Below are 19,608 nucleotides of genomic sequence, written 5' to 3'. Positions count from 1 at the left end.
AGCCGAGTGGATCCAGCAGCAAGAATCTTCTACAACCAGCTGCTAAGCTTTATATTCTATTCTTTTCCGAAACAATGTTTTCTAACCTTAGGTGCCTACCAGAAGCTGCTGGAGACGTCATTCAAAATCTACCGTGTGTGTCTGTTCTAACCTGTCTGGAGATTTGACTGACACAAGGCACTCCTCTTCTGTTTTTCCTAAGTCAGATCCAAGGGCAAAAAAGCTTAAAAACATTTCAAACCCATTTAACAACTCTCAGTTGCCTGGGGCAAAAGATTACAGTCCCAACATACAACAGACCCCAACATACAACAGACTAGTCCCAACATACAACAGACTAGTCCCAACATACAACAGACTAGTCCCAACATACAACAGACTCTGCCTAAGGCAAAAACCTGGGCGTGTTTCCGGGAAATCAGGACATTCAGAGGCCTCAGCCTGTGCTGGAAAATTCAGAAAGCTACGCACATGCCCAGGGCAAAATGCGCACTCTGCAAAGATCTCAGGCCTCCACCTTGCTTTCACTCTGGGCTGATCCTCAGGCCAAGCGCAAGCCTGACCAAGAGTTCAAGGAGGGCTCAGGCACAAAGTCATTTTGCAAAGACTGGAAGAGTTCCTGGCATTCAAGGAAATCTTTGCAAAACACCAGCTAAACACAAGCTAAGGAACAAGGACTTCAGTGACTACATAACGAAGGACGATAGTCTGCAATAATAACAGCTTGAGAAAGTCATTAAATAAAAGGGTCCCTATATCCTTCGGCAAACAAAAAACCCACCAAACCCAAGCAAAGGAAAAGAATCTGATTTCCAGAACTACTGCGTTGTAATAATCACAGGTACAGTTTGCAACAACAACAACAATCACAAGGCACACAAAGAAACAGGAAAGTATGACTCAGTCAAAGAAATAAAAACTGACAAACTATTCTGGGGAAGGCCAGACACTGGATTTACTAGACAAAGACTTTGAAACAACTGCCTTAAACATGCTCAAAAACTTAAATAAAAACACAGGCCGGGCACCGTGGCTCACACCTGTAATTCCAGCACTTGGGGAGTCCGAGATGGGCAGATCACCTGGGGTCAGGAGTTTGAGACCAGCCCGGCCAACACAGTGAAACCCCAATCTCTACTAAAAATACAAAAAAATGCCAGGCGCAGTGGTTCACGCCTATAATCCCAGCACTTTGGGAGACTGAGATAGGCGGATCACCTGAGGTCGGGAGTTCAAGACCGGCCTGACCAACATGGAAAAACCCCGTCTCTACTAAAAATACAAAATTACCCGGGCATGGTGGCGCATGCCTGTAATCCCAGCTACTTGGGAGGCTGAGGCAGGAGAATCGCTTGAACCCGCAGAGGTTTCAGTGAGCCGAGATCACGCCACTGCACTCCAGCCTGGGCAACAAGAATGAAACTCCATCTCAAAAAAAAAAAAACTCCACACAACTAAAAGAAAAAAGGAAAACAACGCGTGTGTGAACCAAACAGGACTATCGATAGAGACAGAAAATATAAAAAGGAACAAAACAGGCAGAGCCTAAGGGACCTGAGATGTCAGCTTACCAACCAACACCCACAGTATGGGAGTCTGAAATGTGCAGAAAGAATGTTCGGGCTGGGCGCGGTGGCTCAAGCCTGTAATCCCAGCACTTTGGGAGGCCGAGACGGGCGGATCACGAGGCCAGAAGATCGAGACCATCCTGGCTAACACAGCGAAACCCCGTCTCTACTAAAAAAATACAAAAAACTAGCCGGGCGAGGTGGCGGGCACCTGTAGTCCCAGCTACTCGGGAGGCTGAGGCAGGAGAATGACGTAAACCTGGGAGGCGGAGCTTGCAGTGAGCTGAGATCCGGCCACTGTACTCCAGCCCGGGCGAAAAAGTGAGCTCCGCCCCCAAAAGTTAAAAAAAAAAAAAAAAAGAATGTTTGAAAAAATAATGGAAAAAAGCCTTTTTGAGTTTAATGAAAGACAAGAATTTTACAAATCCAAGAAGCTCAACAAACTCCAAGTAGGATAAACTCACAGGACCCAAAATGAAACACATTTTAATAAAAGTGTTGAAAGCCAAAAGACAAAGAAGAGAGAATCTTGACAGCAGCAAAAGAAAAGCGCCTGGATAACTGTCAACAGCTGACTTCTCATCAGAAATCATGAAGGCCAAGGCGGGGCATGGTGGCTCACACCTGTAATCCCAGCACTTTGGGAGGTTGAGGCGGGTGGATAAACTGAGGTCAGGAGTTCAAGGCTAGCCTAACCAACATGTGGAAACCCCATCTGTACAAAAAAAATACAAAAATTAGCCAGGCGTGGTGGCAGGCGCCTGTAATACCAGCTACTCTGAGGGCTGAGGCAGGAGAATCGCTTGAACCTAGAGGTGGAAGTTGCAGTGAGCCAAGACGGTGCCACTGCACTCCAGCCTGGGCAACAGAGCAAGAACCTGCCTCACAAAAATGTGTGTTTTTCAGCACTCAATAATTAACAGGTAGATTTGTGTCAACAAGAAAATGCATAGCCTGAAAAACAACTTTTAAGAGAGAACAAAATAAAAGATCCATGGAAAATAAACTACTACTTTTGGGGACAGGTTTCAACAAGTTCGTTACCATCTGTAAGAGGAGACAGGAACAAGAGTGAATGCTGAGCCACCTAGTCACTAAAGTCAAATCTGGAGGGGCTGAGGCGTGTGGTGGGAAGGATCAGAGCTACAGACCATCTCATCTGGGACAAGGATGTGCACCAGTAGCACAATCCCAGGAGGGTCGCCTCCAGAGCTCTGCAAAAGTTCTCAGCAAGAAGGAGCCTGGCCCCTCCTCTAGCCCAAGGCACGAAGACCCAAGAGCCAGGTCTGTGCACAGGCTCTGCAGAAGCAGAGCAGCAGCACCAGGTCGGTGCAAAGGCTCAGGCACAACGAGCCACCCACTTCATGGTCCGTCTGACTTGTTCTGATACCAGAGCCCAACAACGATCAAGCAGTACCACAAGTCACGTTCCCTGTCACACATTATTAGAACATTTTTATTCAATCACAAGAAATTCTGTCCATGTGCAGCCAGGCTTCCACAGGTTACCCCTCCACATATCAGCCATCTTTTGGTTTTTTTTCGAGACAAGGTTTTGCTCTGTTGCCCAGACTCGAGTGCAATAGTGCAATCACAGTTCACAGCAGCCTCAACCTCCTAGGGTCAAGTGATCCTCCCACCTCGGCCTCCCAAGTAGCTAGGACTAGAGGCCCTCACTACAACATCTGGCTACTTTTTTTTGAGACAGGGTCTTACTCAGTTGGGACTACAAGTGTGCGCCGCCATGCACGGCAATCTTATCTACCTATCTACCTGAGACAGGGTCTCCCAATCTTATCTACCTATCTACCTGAGACAGGGTCTCCCCTTCTGTTGCCTGGGCTGGAGCGCACTGGTGTGATCTCAGCTCCCTGTAGCCTCCACCTCTTGGGTGCAAGTGATCCTCCAACCTCAGTCTCCCGAGTAGCTGGGACTACAGCTGCGCGCCACCAGGCCCGGCTAACGTCCCGCTGCGCGCCACCAGGCCCGGCTAACCTTCCACGGCGCGCCACCAGGCCCGGCTAACCTACAACTGCGCGCCACCAGGCCCGGCTAACACAATTCATGTCGTTTCAAGTCAATGATGGGCTGCATATATGAGGGTCCCGTTATTACGATGGAGCTGAAAAATTCCTATTCCTAGCTATTGTGATGTCATAGTGCAATGAATTACTCACGAGTCTCGGGGGATGCTGGTGTCAAGGAACCCACTACGCGAACAGCCGTATGAAAGTACAGCACATGGCCCGGCACAGTGGCTCACAGCTGTAATCTCAGCACTTTGGGAGGCCGAGACGGGCGGATCACGAGGTCAGGAGATCGAGACCATCCTGGCTAGCACGGCGAAACCCCGTCTCTACTAAAAATACAAAAAAAAATCAGCCCAGGCGTGTTGGCGGGCGCCTGTAGTCCCAGCTACTCAGGAGGCTGAGGCAGGAGAATGGCGTGAACCCGGGAGGCAGAGCTTGCAGTGAGCCCAGATCACGCCCCTGCACTCCATCTTGGGCAACAGAGCGAGACTCCGTCTCAAAAAAAAAAAAAAGAAAGTACAGCACATATGATCACGTACAATATGTAATACTTGACAATAATAAATGACTGTTACTGGTTATGCATTTACTGCACTATACTTTTCTTTTTTTTGAGACAGAGTCTCACTCCGTTGCCTAGGCTGGAGTGCAGTGGCTTGGTCTCGGCTCACTGCAACCTCCGCCTCCCGGGTTCAAGCAATTCTCCTGCCTCAGCCTCCCGAGTAGCTGGGACTACAGGCGTGTGTCACCAAGCCCGGCTAACTTTTTTTTAGTAGAGACGGGCTTTCACCATGTTGGCCGGGCTGGTCTCGAACTGATGACCTCAGGTGATCCACCCGCGTCGGCCTCCCAAAGTGCTGGGATGACAGGCATGAGTCACTGTGCCCGGCAGCACTATACTTTTTATTGTTAATTTAGAGTATACTGCTTCTACTTATTTTTAAACAGTTAACTATACGATAGCCCCAGGCAGGTCCTTCAGGCAGTATCCAGAAGGCATGATTATCACCAGAGGTGACAGCTCCGTGCACTTTCACTGCCCCTGAGAACTTTGGAGTGGGACAAGATGTGGAGGTGGAAGACAGTGATACTGCTGGTACTGACCCTGTATAGGGCTAGGCTAGTGTGTGTTTCAGTCTTAGTTTTTAAACAAAAAAAGTTTAAAAAGAAAAAAAATAATAATTTTACAAACAGAAAAAAGCTTATCAAATAAGAATACAAAAATATTTCTGCGGTCAGGCGCATGGCTCACACCTGTAATCCCAGCGCTTTGGGAGGCCAAAGCAGGCAGATCATCTGAGGTCAGGAGTTCGAGACCAGCCTGGCCAACATGGCAAAACTCCATCTCTACTAAAAACACAAAAATGAGCCAGGCAAGGTAGCTACTTGGGAGGCTGAGGCAGGAGAATTGCTTGAACCCAGGTGGTGGAGGTTGCGGTGAGCCGAGATCACACCATTGCACTCCAGCCTGGGCCACACAGTGAGACGCAGTCTCAGAAAAAAACAACAAAAAATATTTTTTATGTCTGTATAATGTGTGTTTTAAACTAAGTATTAGTTTATAAAGTAAAAAAAATTATAGTATGTTAAGGCTAATTTATTATTGAAAATTTTTTTCTTCTACCTGACAAGAAAACTCTTTTTAAATAAATTTAGGCCAGGCACAGTGGCTCACACCTGTAATTCAAGCACTTTGGGAGGCCAAGGTGGACGAATCACCTGAGGTTAGGAGTTCAAGACCAACCTGGCCAACATGATGAAACCCCATCTCTGCTAAAAATGAAAAAATCAGTTGGGCACGGTTTCAAGCGCTGGTAATCCCAGCTACTCGGGAAGCTGAGACAGAAGAATCGCTTGAACCCAGGAGGCGGAAGTTGCAGTGAGCCAAGATCATGCCATTGCACTGCAGCCTGGGTGACAAGAACGAAACTCCTTCTCAAATAAATAAATAAAGTGTAGCCTAAATGTCCAGTGTTTATAAAGTTGACAGTGGTGTATGGCCATGTCCTAGGCCTTCCCATTCACTCACTGACTCACCCAGTTCTGCAAGCTCTGTTGACACTCAGTGCCCTAGAGAGCTGCACCATCTTTTGTCTTTTGTACCTTATTTTTACTGTCTTTTCTGTTTTAGTATGTTTAGACACACAAACACCTACCACGTTATAGCGTTCAGTACAGCACAGATTGCTTAAGTTTGTGCAGCCTGTGGCTGTAGGAGCAAAAGGATGTACACACAGCCTGGGTGTGTAGCAGGCTGTGTCACCTAGGTTTGTACAAGTATGCTCTATGATGTTGGCACAACAATGAAATCACCTAACGATGCATTTCTCAGAATGATTCCCACCGTTAGGTGATGCATGACTGTACAAGGCCAAAAAGGCCACTCTGGGGAGTCTACCATCAACGAAAACAAAAAAAAAAGTGGGAGCAACTGTAGAATCAGAAGTGAATTTAACCTGACTTACATTTATAACTGTTTTACATGGTTTTCTACAGTACAGTATTCACCCAATCCAACTCAGAAGCCTACATCCAACCAATTCAGCAATAAACATCTGAGTCCTATCGAGTACCCAGACCTCCTGGAGGTCACCCAGGGGTCAAAGGCCACAACCCCAGGAAGTGTACAACGTAAAGATGAATCAGCCCAGCCAGCCCACAGAACACTTACATGCAGTTCACTCCAGTGTACAGGATCTGAGTTCTTTAACTACGTGTGGGCAAGTCCAGGGGAAGCTGGGCGCGGTGGGAACAGGTCCTCACGGAGGACCCAGAACAGACAGTTCATATTTAAACCACATCTTCTTCTACCCAGCTCAAACAACTATAAAAATGATGTTCATTACCCTGACATCCTCCAACAGTTCAGAAATGGCAAAAACACAGAATTTTTAAAACATTCTCTATACACTCAAAATGCTATTGTATTCTGAAAAATACAAGACCAAAAAAGCCACTTTGAAAACACAACAGTAGACCAGGCGCAGTGGCTCACGCCTGTAATCCCAACACTTTGGGAGGCCGAGGCAGGAGAATCACTTGTGGTCAGGAGTTCGAGACCAGCCTGGCCCACATGGTGAAACCCCATCTCTACTAAAAATACAAAAATTAGCCAGGCATGGTGGTGGGCACCTGTAATCCCAGCTACTTGGGAGACTGAGGCAGGAGAATCACTTGAACCCGGCAGGAGGAAGTTGAGGTGAGCCGAGATGGCGCCACTGCACTCCAGCCTGGGTGACAGAGCAAGACTCCGTCTCAAAAAAACAAAACAAAACAAAAAAAACACAACAGTAGTTTTAAATTTACTTATTTCCGGTTTTCTCTTTCTTTCTTTCTTTTTTTTTTTTTGAGATGGAGTTTCGCTCTTGTTGCCCAGGCTGGAGAGTGCAATGGCGCCATCTCAGCTCACCGCAACCTCCACCTCCCGGGTTCAAGTGATTCTCCTGCCTTAGCCTCCCGAGTAGCTAGGATTACAGGCGTGTGCCACCACACCAGGCTAATTTTGTATTGTTAGTAGAGACGGGGTTTCTCCATGTTGGTCAGGTTGGTCTCGAACTCCCGACCTCAGGAGATCTGCCCGCCTCGACCACACAAAGTGCTGGGATGACAGGCGTGAGCCAACGTGCCCGGCCTATTTTAAGTTTTCTATATTCCATCTGTTCAAATAAAAGTCAAAAGATGAGTTTTCTTACTGCCGATTATTAATGACTAAACATCATTAAAAACAGCACCTTGAGAGCCGTCTTTCCCAGCATGGCTGTGCTAACACTGACGTCACATCATCAGTTCATTCTCCAGTGGAACCAGGAACACAAAAAACTGGAACAATTCAGCTACAGCTCAGTGTCTTTTATCCCACTAAACGTTCTCAGAATGTCTGTATCAATGTAACTAAGGTATTCCTAGTTCTCAGACTATCTGTATCAGCCTAATTAAGTCAATAAATATGACTAAGAGTACACAAGTGTAACAGTGCTAGGCTACTACTGCCTTAAGGGACCTAGCTGAACCTTCTCACAACCAGGGATAGCAAGACAGAACTGCATTCCAGGAGTGTCCTTTCAAAGCTGCAAAGGAGGAGGAGTTACCTAGTGACTGCAATGAGTCTCAACCCCCAGGCTCTGTTTTAGAAAACGCACTTTCGGCTGGGGGAGGTGGCTCACGCCTGTAATCCCAGCACTTTGGGAGGCCAAGGTGGGCGGATCACAAGGTCAGGAGATCGAGACCATCCTGGCTAACACAGTGAAACTCCGTCTCTACTAAAAATACAAAAAATTAGGCGGGCTCGGTGGCAGGCGCCTGTAGTCCCAGCTACTCGGGAGGCTGAGGCAGGAGAATGGCGTGAACCCAGCAGGCAGAGCTTGTAGTGAGCCCAGATTGCACTACTGCACTCCAGCCTGGGCGACAGAGCGAGACTCCGACTCAAAAAAAAAAAAAAAAAAAAAAAACCCCTTTCAGGTGAGGTGCCATAGCTCACGCCTGTAATCCCAGCACTTTGGGAGGCTGAGGTGAGCAGATCACCTGAGGTCAGGAGTTCCAGACCAGCCTGGCCAACATGGTGAAACCCTATCTCTACTAAAACAAAAAAATTAGCCACGCGTGGTAGCAGGCACCTGTAATCCCAGGTGCTCAGGAGGCTAAGGCAGGAGAATCACTTGAACCCGCGAGGCAGAGGTTGCAGTGAGCCGAGATTTTGCCACTGCAGTCCAGCCTGGAAGACAGAGCAGGACTCCACCTTGAAAAAAAAAAGAAAAATTAGCCAGCGTGGTGGCACATGCCTGTAATTCCATCTACTCAGGAGACTGAGGCAGGAGAATCACTTGAAACCGGGAGGTGGACACTGCAGTGAGCCGAGATCACACCACTGCACTTCAGCCTGGACAACAGAGCAAGATCCTGTCTCAAAAAAAAAAAAAAAAAAAAAGGCGCTTTCAGGTTTACTTTGAACAGATGCTTTGGTAGCATAAAAGTTTTAAGCAGGAATCATCTGTAAAAAAAACTATGAAAACTTACCACCAATAGGACCAAGAGTCATACTCAATTCTTATTATATTATCAACTGCTAGGCTGCTATGCAACAGGCAGCTCTCCCCTCCCGCGTCCTGTGCACTGTAAGGTTTTTTAGCGGCATCCCTGGCCTCTGTCCACTAGATGCCAGTAGCACCAGTCCTCCCAGTCTATGCTAACCAAATGTGTCTCCAGACACTGTCAAATATCCCAGGGAGGGGACGGAGGCAGACTCATCCTGGTGTCATACTCATCCTGGTGTCATACTCCAATGCCTTTCACAGGACAAAGAACACAAGTATTCCATCTCAAATGACAAACTGCAGTAAAAACCAAATACTGTCTAAAAATCTATGGAATTCTCAGCAGAGCACCTTCTCTGTTCCTAACAAATCAGCGGAGACGTTTGAAGCCCAACACGCACTCTAAGCTGACGTGCACGAGGAAAGCAGGGCCGCTGGGGCCGTGGCTCTCGCGTGAGGTACTTCCTGGTCTCCCTGCCACCACTTCCTAGGGTGTAGCTGTAACACCTTGTTTCATGCTCAAAGCCCGCTTCACATCGTAGAGATGGTAATGTGTGCCTCAAACATGCCCTCATGGACTGCATTTTAGCAGCAAATTCAAAAATTCCTCATGAAAAAGTGTGGAGGTTGATTTGCTATGACTGTCATTATTTAAGATATTATAAATTGCTCCAAAAACCAAACATAAAAGAAAACAAGAGCCCCACAAAAATGTTAAACAGATAAGAACACTACCCAAATGCCAACTGCCTTCATGAAAAGCTTCCTTAACTTAGAAACCCTCTTTTCTTCATTTTCCAAAAAAACCTTTCTCCTCAACAAAGCAAGAATAGTTACATTTTCACAATGGAAAAATCTGCTGTTACTATAACAGCCTCATCTCCTGGAATATTTCCACCAAACACGCATGGGGCTGTGCTGTACTTCTGCAACCGCAGGTCTTAATGGGACCTGCCAGCAAGTGGGGGAGCCATGCCTGACTACAATCCCTTCCCTATTAGTAAATGATCAGCACTTGAAAACATGTATAGATCAGGTGGGATGGCTCACGCCTGTAATCCCAGCACTTTGGGAGACTGAGGTGGGGGGACCGCTTGAGGACAGGAATTTGTGACCAGCCTGGGCAACATAGTGAGACCGCAGGTCCAAAAAAAAAAATTAGCCCTGAATGGCCATGCAGGCCTGTACTCTCAGATACACGGGAGACTGAGGTGGGAGGATCGCTTGAGTCCAGGAGTTCAAGGCTGCAGTGAGCTATGATGGCACCACTGTACTCCAGCCTGGGTGACAGAGTAAGACTCTAAATAATAAAATAAAAGGAACACAGAGTTTTACCACTGGATGAAGTACTAAACACTAGGTGAGACAGAAGTAAGTTGGTTACTGGGTTTTTAACTTAAAGTAACAATTATGCTAAAATAGCTGCACTGTGCTCCATGTCTACAAATCAGTGATAACAATGTATCTCAATTTGCTAAATAAGTCTTTTGGGTTTTGAGACGGAGTCTTGCTATGTCACCCAGGCTGGAGTACAGGGGTGCCATCTTTGCTGACCGCAACCTTTACCCCGTGGGTTCAAGCGATTCTCCTGCTTCAGCCTCCTGAGTCGCTGGGATTACAGGCACCCACCACCACGCCCAGCTAATTTTTGTATTTTTACTAGAGACGGAGTTTAGCCATATTGGCCAGACTGATCTCAAACTTCTGACCTCAGGTGATCTGCCTGCCTCAGCTTCCCAATGTGCTGGGATTACACACAAAAGCCACCGGGCCCAGCCAAAATTTCTTTAAAAGCTATCTCTACTAAAAATACAAAAATTAGCCGGCACGGTGGTACATGCCTGTAATCCCAGCTCCTCAGGAGGCTGAGGCAGGAGAATCACTTGAACCCGGGAGGTGGAGCTTAAATACACAGTAGTTATTAAAGGCAATTGATTTGTACACTGAGCACTTTTCAAAGTGCAAAGCAGCATTTGCCCTCTGCTGTGAACTTCCATTTATGCCAACACATGCCAACTCCTGTGTCCCAGGCTCAGCTCCACTTACAACCTTGTCAGGAGTTTCAGGTCGCAAAACGAAGGCATTTCAGCCACCCTTGCAGCCCTTCAATATGGAAACACATCAGACTTTCCAAGTAGCTCCGTTCTGACCCGCTCTGCTCAGCTCTTCAAACAAGACAATCTCGTTTTCTTTTCCACTGGGAGCTGTCCTCCTTCACAAGTCATCTGCTGCCTATTCGGCCAAAGAGCTGACCAGGTCTCAACTCCATCTTTTTTTTTTTTTCCTGAGACGGAGTCTCTCTCCGTCCCCCAGGCTGGAGTGCAGTGGCACGATCTTGGCTCACTACAAGCACCACCTCCCAGGTTCACGTCATTCTCCTGCCTCAGCCTCCTGAGTAGCTGGGACTACTCCTGCCTCAGCCTCCTGAGTAGCTGGGACTACAGGCGCCCGCCACCACGCCCGGCTAATTTTTTGTATTTTTAGTAGAGACGGGGTTTCACCGTGTGAGCCAGGATGGTCGATCTCCTGACCTTGTGATCCACCTGCCTCGGCCTCCCAAAGTGCTGAGATCACAGGCGTGAGCCATCGTGCCCGGCCTCAGCTCCCATTTCTTGGTGGTTCCTTCAGCCACTTCACCTTGGTTTAGTGATGAGGTTTCCACTCTTCCTAACCCTAATCTCAACTCTGCTCTCCTTACAAGGCCCCCACTTTACATGCACTCCTTCTACCTCCACTCCCTCCTTCCTCCCCAGCCCTATGTCCAGCCTCCTTCCTTATCCTGGAGACAACAGCCCTCTCAAAGGCTGCTGTCCTGATTGCCAAGCCATGTCCCTTGGCCATCTCCTTCCCAGGACCCCCTCCTTCTTACTTCTTCTTTCTGGTACTGGTATTCTCCAGGAAGCTCAGTTCTGCCTATCCGTATTCTGAGTAGGACAGAATCACTATGAGTTCCCTCAATTCATTTATTGGAGTCTCCACCTGGAAAGCTCCAGAAGCCACTGACTGTCAGCTCACCCCTCTCCAGTCTTCACCTTGGAAGATACTATCTCTGATTTAATGAGCAAGTCTTCAAATGTGACATTACCAAACACAATCTGCCACATAAGAAAGAAAGTGTTGAATTACCACTAGGCAGAACCCATAGTTTTTTTGGCATAGGACAGGGGTCACTTTTCTAAATAAACACAGTTTTAGTTTAGCACATTAAATAGTCGTAGGCAATAGTAAATTCAACTTGTTCTTTTTATATTTGACTATTAGATATTCTGGGATCTTACTGATCAAAATGTGTCAAATTCATTTGACATTTTCAAAGTATAAACAACTGTTAAACAGTTGCCTATTTTTATTCATAAAGTACATATAGTTTGTTACCATGGCAACAAAAATAGCAACAACAAACCCAAACTGTCCTGTCCAATTGATCTTCCTAAAAACACTTTACCAGGCCGGGCGCGGTGGCTCAAGCCTGTAATCCCAGCACTTTGGGAGGCCGAGACGGGCGGATCACGAGGTCAGGAGATCGAGACCATCCTGGCTAACACGGTGAAACCCCGTCTCTATAAAAAATGCAACAAACTAGCCAGGCGAGGTGGCGGGCGCCTGTAGTCCCAACTACACGGAGGCTGAGGCAGGAGAATGGTGTAAACCCGGGTGGCGGAGCTTGCAGTGAGCTAAGATCCGGCCACTGCACTCCAGCCCCGGCGACAGAGCAAGACTCCGTCTCAAAAAAAAAAAAAAAAAAAAAAAAAAAAAAAAAACACTTTACCAGTCACAGGCTCCAAACCAGGCCCTTGAAGAACAAATATGTGCCTTGTCCTTAGCCAGGTGCAGTGGCTCACACCTGTCATCCCAGCACTTTTGGCAGATGACCCGAGGTCAGGAGATAGAGACCAGCCTGGCCAACACGGTGAAACCCTGTCTCTGCTAAAAATACAAAAAAATTAGCCGGGCATGGTGGCGCACACCTGTAGTCCCAGCTACTGGGGAGGCTGAGACAGAAGAATTGCTTGAACCCAGGAGGCGGAGGTTGCATGAGCCGAGATCACTCCACTGCACTCCAGCCTGGGCAACAGAGGAGACTCTGTCTCAAAAAATAGATGAATAAATAAAATACAAATATAAAAATGAGCCAGGTGTGGTGGCGGGCATCTCTAAACCCACCTACTCGGGAGGCTGAGCCAGGAGAATCACTTGCATGCGGGAGGTGGAGGTTGCAGTGAACGGAGATTGTGTCACTGCACCCCAGCCTGGGCAACAGAGCGAGACCGTCTTTAAAAACAAACAAACAAACAAACAAACACCCTGTCCTCAAAGAGGGCATTTCAGTCTATCACTGACAAAGTAAAAATACTCCCCACTAGACAGGCAGACCTCACGCTCCAGCTGCTCTAAAATCTGCCCCAAAGTCTCTTCCAGCCTGAATTCCAGGTTCCCCAGAGCCAGGCTACAGGGTCAGTCACATGTGGGAGGCAACCTCCACTGGCTCACCTCCAAGAGCCCTGCCCAGGTGGCCCAGAACACCCCCCTGGAGCCCACCCTCCAGTCTCCCAGGAACACCTGTGCCTCCAGCCAGTCTGAGGCTCTGAGAGAGGAAAACGCTGCCTTCCTTTACACACAGCCCGGCAGCCTGTGTATCCAAAAATCAAGGACTTGAAGAAGCCATTTGTTTTCCGGAAAACCATGCACCCTGACAATCTTGTACACACTGTGCCCCCACCCATCCACACTGGGCTCGAGGCTCCCCAGCCACTGTGGAAACAGTACTTGGATCCACATCTTAGTCAAATTACTAAAATACAGCAGCCAAGGACAGGATCACAGTCCTCATCTTTCTCTCTTCCCCCACATTAATACATTATTTAGTATTTCAATGAAATGAGCCAAATTTTAAACCTAAACTACTTATGTACTCTTCCAAAATTTCTGATAATTTTTAATATAAATTTAAAACATAAATTCATTTTAAAGTTGGAATTGTAACAAAATCATTATGGTTCAAATAAGGGACCAACCATGGGTTCTTACATTATTTTCTCACTCTACAGTGAGGCTGAATTTAGTAGGCAAATCTGAAATAAGCATTAATACTATTTCGGCCTTAGGACGGGCGCAGTGGCTCACGCCTGTAATCCCAGCTACTCAGGAGGCTGAGGCAGAAGAATTGCTTGAATCCAAGAAGCCAAGGTTGCAGTGAGCTGAGATTCACGCCACTGCACTCCAGCCTAGGCGACAGAGTGAGACTCGTAATAATACTTTGGCCTTTACATAATTACTCTACGTTACGTATGCTTTAAGCTTATATATTTAATTTGATTTTTAAACTTAAAAAGAACTTGTATCATCAACCTGAACACTGAGCTTAAATTCAGAAAAAAAGATTTTAGGGCCAGGTGTTGTGGCTCACACCTGTAATCCCAGCACTCTGGGAGGCGGAGGCGAGTGGATCACCTGAGGTCAGGAGTTCGAGACCAGCCTGACCAACATGGATAAACCCTGTCTCTACTAAAAATACAAAATTAACTGGGTGGGGTGGTGTGGTGCACACCTGTAATCCCAAGTACTCGGGAGGCTGAAGCAGGAGAATCACTTGAGCCCAGGAGGCAGAGGCTGCAGTGAGCCGAGATCGCACCATTACACTCCAGCCTGGGCAACAAGAGGAAAACCTCTGTCTAAAAAAAAAAAAAGATTTTAAACAATTTATCTGCATTTCACTGGTACCAATTCTTTACAATTTATTCCATTAACCTGTGTTACCACCCTACGCCAAAAATTTGGAAATGGTGCCCTACAAAAAAGGAGGTGCTGAAATATCCTCTAGGTTAATAATGTAATTCACACTATACAAATGCTAAGCTCCCTTCTGTGAAAAAAGCCATTCATCCCCTTGTGTACTCAGTACCAGTAGAGGTTCCCAGGCCCATGAGAAGTCCAGGATACATGTTAGCCTCGGTGGCCACAAGATTCTTCCCTGAGCACAAGTGGGAGGCCCAGCCTCCATCTCACCACCCTTCTTACTCATCTCTACTGCAAGGCTCATTATTACTGTTCAAAAGTTCTGAATTTGCCCAGGCGCAGTGGCTCACAGCTGTAATCCCAGCACTTTGGGAGGCCGAGGTGGGCGGATCACGAGGTCAGGAGATCGAGACCATCTAGCACACTAGCACAGTGAAACCCCATCTCTACTAAAAATACAAAAAAAATTAGCCAGGCATAGTGGTGGGCACCCGTAGTCCCAGCTACTCGAGAGGCTAAAGCAGGAGAATGGCGTGAACCCAGGAGGCAGAGCTTGCAGTGAGCCGAGATCACGCCACTGCACTCCAGCCTCAAGGACAGAGCGAGACTCCATCTCAAAAAAAAAAAAAAGAATTCCAAAAAACTCAAAATCTTAGCCAGGTGTGTGGTGGCTCACACCTGTAATCCCAGCACCTTGGGAGGAGTGGTGAGATCCTAGCTCACAACCTGTAATCCCGGCCAGGAATGTAGCAGTGAGATCACAGCTCACTCCTGTAATCCTGGCCTGAATGCAGTGATGCATTCACAGCTAACACCTGTAATCCTGGCCTGGAATGCAGTGGTGAGACCACAGCTCACACCTGTACTCCCGGCCTGGAACATAGTGGTGAGATCACAGCTCACAGCAACTTCAAACTCCTGAACACTGGGGCAGGAGAATCGCTTGTGCCCAGGAATTTGAGGCTGCCGTGAGCTGTCATTACACCAGTGTACTCCAGGCTAGGTAACAGAGACCGTACATAAACAGTATTTCTTTTTGAGAGGAGTCTCAGCCTCTGTCACTCCAGGCTGGAGTGCAGTGGCCGATCTCTGTTCTCACTGCAAGTCTCCCTACGCCATTCTGGCTCAGCCTCCTAGGCAGCTGGGACTACAGGCCGCCACCCTCGCTAGTTTTTGTATTTTAGTAGACACTGGCACTGTTAGCTGGGGAATGGTCTGACCTCCTGACCTCGCGTGGATCCGCTCGCCCTGCCTCCCAGCAAGTAGGGATTACAGGCTTGAGCCATCACACCGCCTAAGACCGTATATTACAAACAGTAGTATTATTTGAAATTTTTTTTTTTTTTTTTTTGAGATCTGAGTCTCCTCTGTCGCCTTCAGACTGGAGTGCAGGAGATCTGGGCCTACAGCAAGCCCACCTCCCAGGTTCACATTCTCCTGCTCAGCCTCCCGAGTAGCTGCTGACTACAGGCGCCTCGGCCACCACGCCTCTCGCTTTTTTTTTTTTTTTTTTTTTTGTATTTTTAGTAGAGACGGGTTTCACTGTGTTAGCCAGGATGGTCTCCTGACTCCTGTGGCTCCCCGGCAGCCTCGGGCCTCCAAAGTTAGGATTACACAGGCATGAGCCACCAAGCCCGGTCTGAAAATAACATTCTTTAAAATGCTACTTCCAAAGTTTAAGGAATATGCTGGTACACCTTTCCATCCCAAGAAACAGAACAGCACATGTAAACACACACCATACACGCAAGTCAAGAAAAAAAGCAACAGCTCTTACCAGCATCTCCAACAACTGAAAACGGTTAAAAATTCCCAGTAGCTCTGTAGGTCAAGGCAGCGTCACGCTCGTATCCAGCACTCTGGGAGGCCGAGGCGGGTGGATCACCAGGTCAGGAATTCAAGACCAGCCTGGCCAAGATGGTGAAATTCCGTCTCCACTAAAAATACAAACAATTAGCTGGGCGCGGTGGCGGGCGCCTGTCATCCCGGCTACTCGGGAGGCTGAGGCAGGAGAACCGCTTGAACTCCGAGGGCGGAGATTTCAGTGAGCCAAGATCGCGCCACTGCACTCCAGCCTGGGCGACAGAGTGAGACTCCGTCTCAAAAAACACAAAAATTCCAGTGTGTGTGGACAAAGGCTGTACTTGCAACGATCTAGAAGCGATCCCCTGAGGAATAATTAGCATTTCCTAGACAGCAAGTTTGTGTTTCAAGCAGAGTAAATGATATAACTTCATAAAACCACAGGATCAAGCTAAATTGTTTTGTAGCAGGATTGACAGTTCCCCATGAGGCTCACCTAACACTCTCCATGATCTTATACTAATTCCTAATCAACTGTCTTTCTCTAAAAGTTACGTGAAAAGTGAAAAGTATCTAGTTTTCCCTAAATTTCAAGGTTCAGAGCACAGATTGAAAATCCATCCTGCTTGAAGAGCTTTCCAATTTGGGCTACTGAAAACACGGCAGGGAAAAAGGGAGTCGTTGCTGCTTAAAACACCGCACTCTAGAAATAGCTCACTACTGAAAACGAGTGAACAACAACAACAAAAAGACGACAGACAACCCTTCATCGGTTAAGAGGCACAGGTTTTAGTTCGGGGCAGTTCCTCCCACCGCACACCGCACGTTGTAACATTTCTGTCCAGCGCGACCTCGCTGCAGGTTAGGAGCAGCACATGTCAACTCCCCGCACGCACCGAACCCAGAAACCCTGACCCGCGCGCGCAGCCGCCCGCAGCTCCAGCTCCAGGAAGGGGAAAGACGGGGGGCTGCACCTGCCAGGCCGGGGACCGGGAGGACGGGGTCGGGGCCAGGGGCTGTCGAGGGTTGGGATCCAGCTGGGCCTGGGTCCCGCTGGTGGCCCCGGCCGTGGGGGTCCCGGGCCTGCACCCCTCGGGTCCCGTCCCGTCCCGCCAGGCGCTGCAGGCCGCAGACCCCGCCCGGCCCGCCCGAGGCCACTCACACGCGCGGCAGCTGCAGCGGCGGCGCCCCGCGCCTCTGGAACACGCCGTCCACGAACACGCCGTTCTTGCCCAGGCAGCGCAGGTAGAAGTCGCCGCCGGCGTCGGGCCTGGGCTGCGCGGGCGTCGGCTCCGGAGCGGCCCCGCCATGGCCGCCGCCGCCGCCGCCGCCCGGGGCGTGAAGATCTCGAGGTGGCGCCGGGAGATGAAGCTCGAGTGGCCCATGCTCACGTCCACCGAGCCCTGCGACGAGCGGTAGGCCGATATCACCGAGTTTTCATCGATTGAACTCGCGGCCCTCCAGGCGCCCAGCCGTCTGGCGGGGACCTGCCGCCCCTCGGGTCTCTGGCCGCTTCCCGGCCCTGCCGCCGCCCGCGGGTGGCGTGCCTGCGCCCGGAGAGCTGCCGCGGCCGCCGCCATGCGGCCTGCGTGAGGCCCTCATTCCGCGTATGCTGGCGCGGGCTGAGGCCCAGGTTGCGCGGGTCGTCGGCCGCGCACCGGCTGAGGGAGGGGGCCGAGCCGAGGCCGCCGGCCGGCGAGCGAGCGAGCGGCGGCGAGGGGCGGGAGCACGCGCGGCCGCGCCACCGAGCCGGCGTGCCGGGCCCGCCCCTCGCTGACGGACGGCCACGCCGGCCAATGGGGGCGGCGCACGGCAGTGGGGCTACCGAGGCGGACCAATGGCGGGACACGTCGCGCCGAGCTGCCGGCACGTCCGGCGGCGACGCCCGACGCAGTCCCGACTCCGGGCGCCGCGGAAAACCCGGGGCGGACGGCCGGGAACCCGCACGGGATCGGGGCTGGCGCGGGCGCGGGGGCCCGGGGGTCTGAGCCCGGCCTGGCAGCGCCTTAGACGCGGCGGGCAGGACCGGGCCCAAGGTCACAGCGGGCGCCGGGCACGCGTCGGCCCCCAACCCGGCGTGGACGCCGGGGTGCGGATAGGCGACGGCCAGTGCGCCCAGGCCCGGCCGCCAAGCGGCCTTTTCCCCGCGAGGTGCGGGAACATCGCGGAGGGGCCGCGGGCCGCGTGGCCTCAGACCCAGGGCACCCGGTGACACGTTCGTTTTTAACCAGCAGCTCCAGGACTGGATGTCGTTATCCTTCCTGGCTAGCGGGTCATGTCATTGTGTCAAAAGTGCTCTGCAAAATACCAGAAGTTGTGAATCACATTCACTTAACTGTCGTCAGCACGCAGTTTAAAAATACACACGAGGCCGGGCGCCGTGGCTCTCGCCTGTAATCCCAGCACTTTGGGAGGCCAGGCGAGCGGATCACCTGAGGTCAGGAGCTCCAGACCAGCCTGACCAACATTGTGAAACCCCAGCTCTACTAAAAATACAAAAAAACATTAGCCGGGCGTGGTGGGGCACACCTGTAGTCCCAGCTACTCAGGAGGCGGAGGCAAGAGAATTGCTTAAACCTGGGAGGTGGGGATTGCAGTGAGCCAAAACCGCGCCACTGCACTTGAGTCTGGGCAACAAGAGTGAAACTACGTCTCATATATATATATACACACACACACACACACACACACACACACACACGAACTCTCTCTTATGAACGAATAATGTCTTAACCAATCTGATACTAAGTTTTTAAAAAACAGAATTTTGCCACAGTTTAAAAAATTATGAGATCCCATCTAAATCAAGATGATCAATAGTCCAGATGTTTACTAATCAATGAAACTCCTTCCATTAAAAAGAAGAAATTCTGGGGCCGGGCGCGGTGGCTCAAACTTGTAATCCCAGCGCTTTGGTAGGCCAAGGCGGGTGGATCACGAGGTCAGGAGTTCAAGAGGAGCCTGACCAACATAGTGAAACCCTGTCTCTGATAAAAATATAAAAATTAGCCAGGCATGGTGGGGCACGCCTGCAGTCCCAGCTACTTGGGAGGCTGAGGCAGGAGAAACGCTTGAACCCGGGAGGCAGAGGTTGTGGTGAGAAGATACCACGCCACTGCACTCCAGCCTGGGTAACAGAGTGAGACTCCGTCTCAAAAAAAAAAAAAAAAAAAAAAAAGGAAAAGAAAGAAAAAATCCTGTAAATGTATCTCACGGGTACTTAACCAGTTGTGGAGACGTTCAAGGTTCAGGATCGTGAAAAGTCTACAACCTCTTAAACAGAAAGAATTCTGTGGGAAGTCAGTGTCAGCCCTAGAAACCACAGCTTAGGCTCCAAGTGCATCTTGGCAAAACTGAAATAGCAACAAATGGTACTAATTTAGTCTCTGCTGGGGAGGGACTGCCTGAATTGTCTCACTTCTTTCAACATAGTGGTTCCTG

At 49.4% G+C, this 19,608-nt stretch overlaps 1 protein-coding gene across 1 annotated transcript in view; it reads right to left on the bottom strand.

Annotated features, from left to right (window-relative positions):
• Positions 1 to 17,747, bottom strand: part of FOXK2 (forkhead box K2) — an 83,747-nt gene extending 66,000 nt beyond the window's left edge. The window contains 4 exon segments of the mRNA XM_003913622.3: positions 17,330 to 17,499; positions 17,502 to 17,613; positions 17,615 to 17,723; positions 17,726 to 17,747. Of these exon segments, the coding sequence (XP_003913671.2) occupies positions 17,330 to 17,499; positions 17,502 to 17,613; positions 17,615 to 17,723; positions 17,726 to 17,747 (413 nt within the window).
• Positions 17,748 to 19,608: the final 1,861 nt, after the last annotated feature.

This window comes from Papio anubis, chromosome 17, assembly GCF_008728515.1.
Source record: "Papio anubis isolate 15944 chromosome 17, Panubis1.0, whole genome shotgun sequence".
NCBI lineage: Eukaryota > Metazoa > Chordata > Mammalia > Primates > Cercopithecidae > Papio > Papio anubis.
The sequence above is the reverse complement of the archived record's forward strand: the minus strand, read 5'-3'. Positions and strand labels throughout refer to the sequence as shown.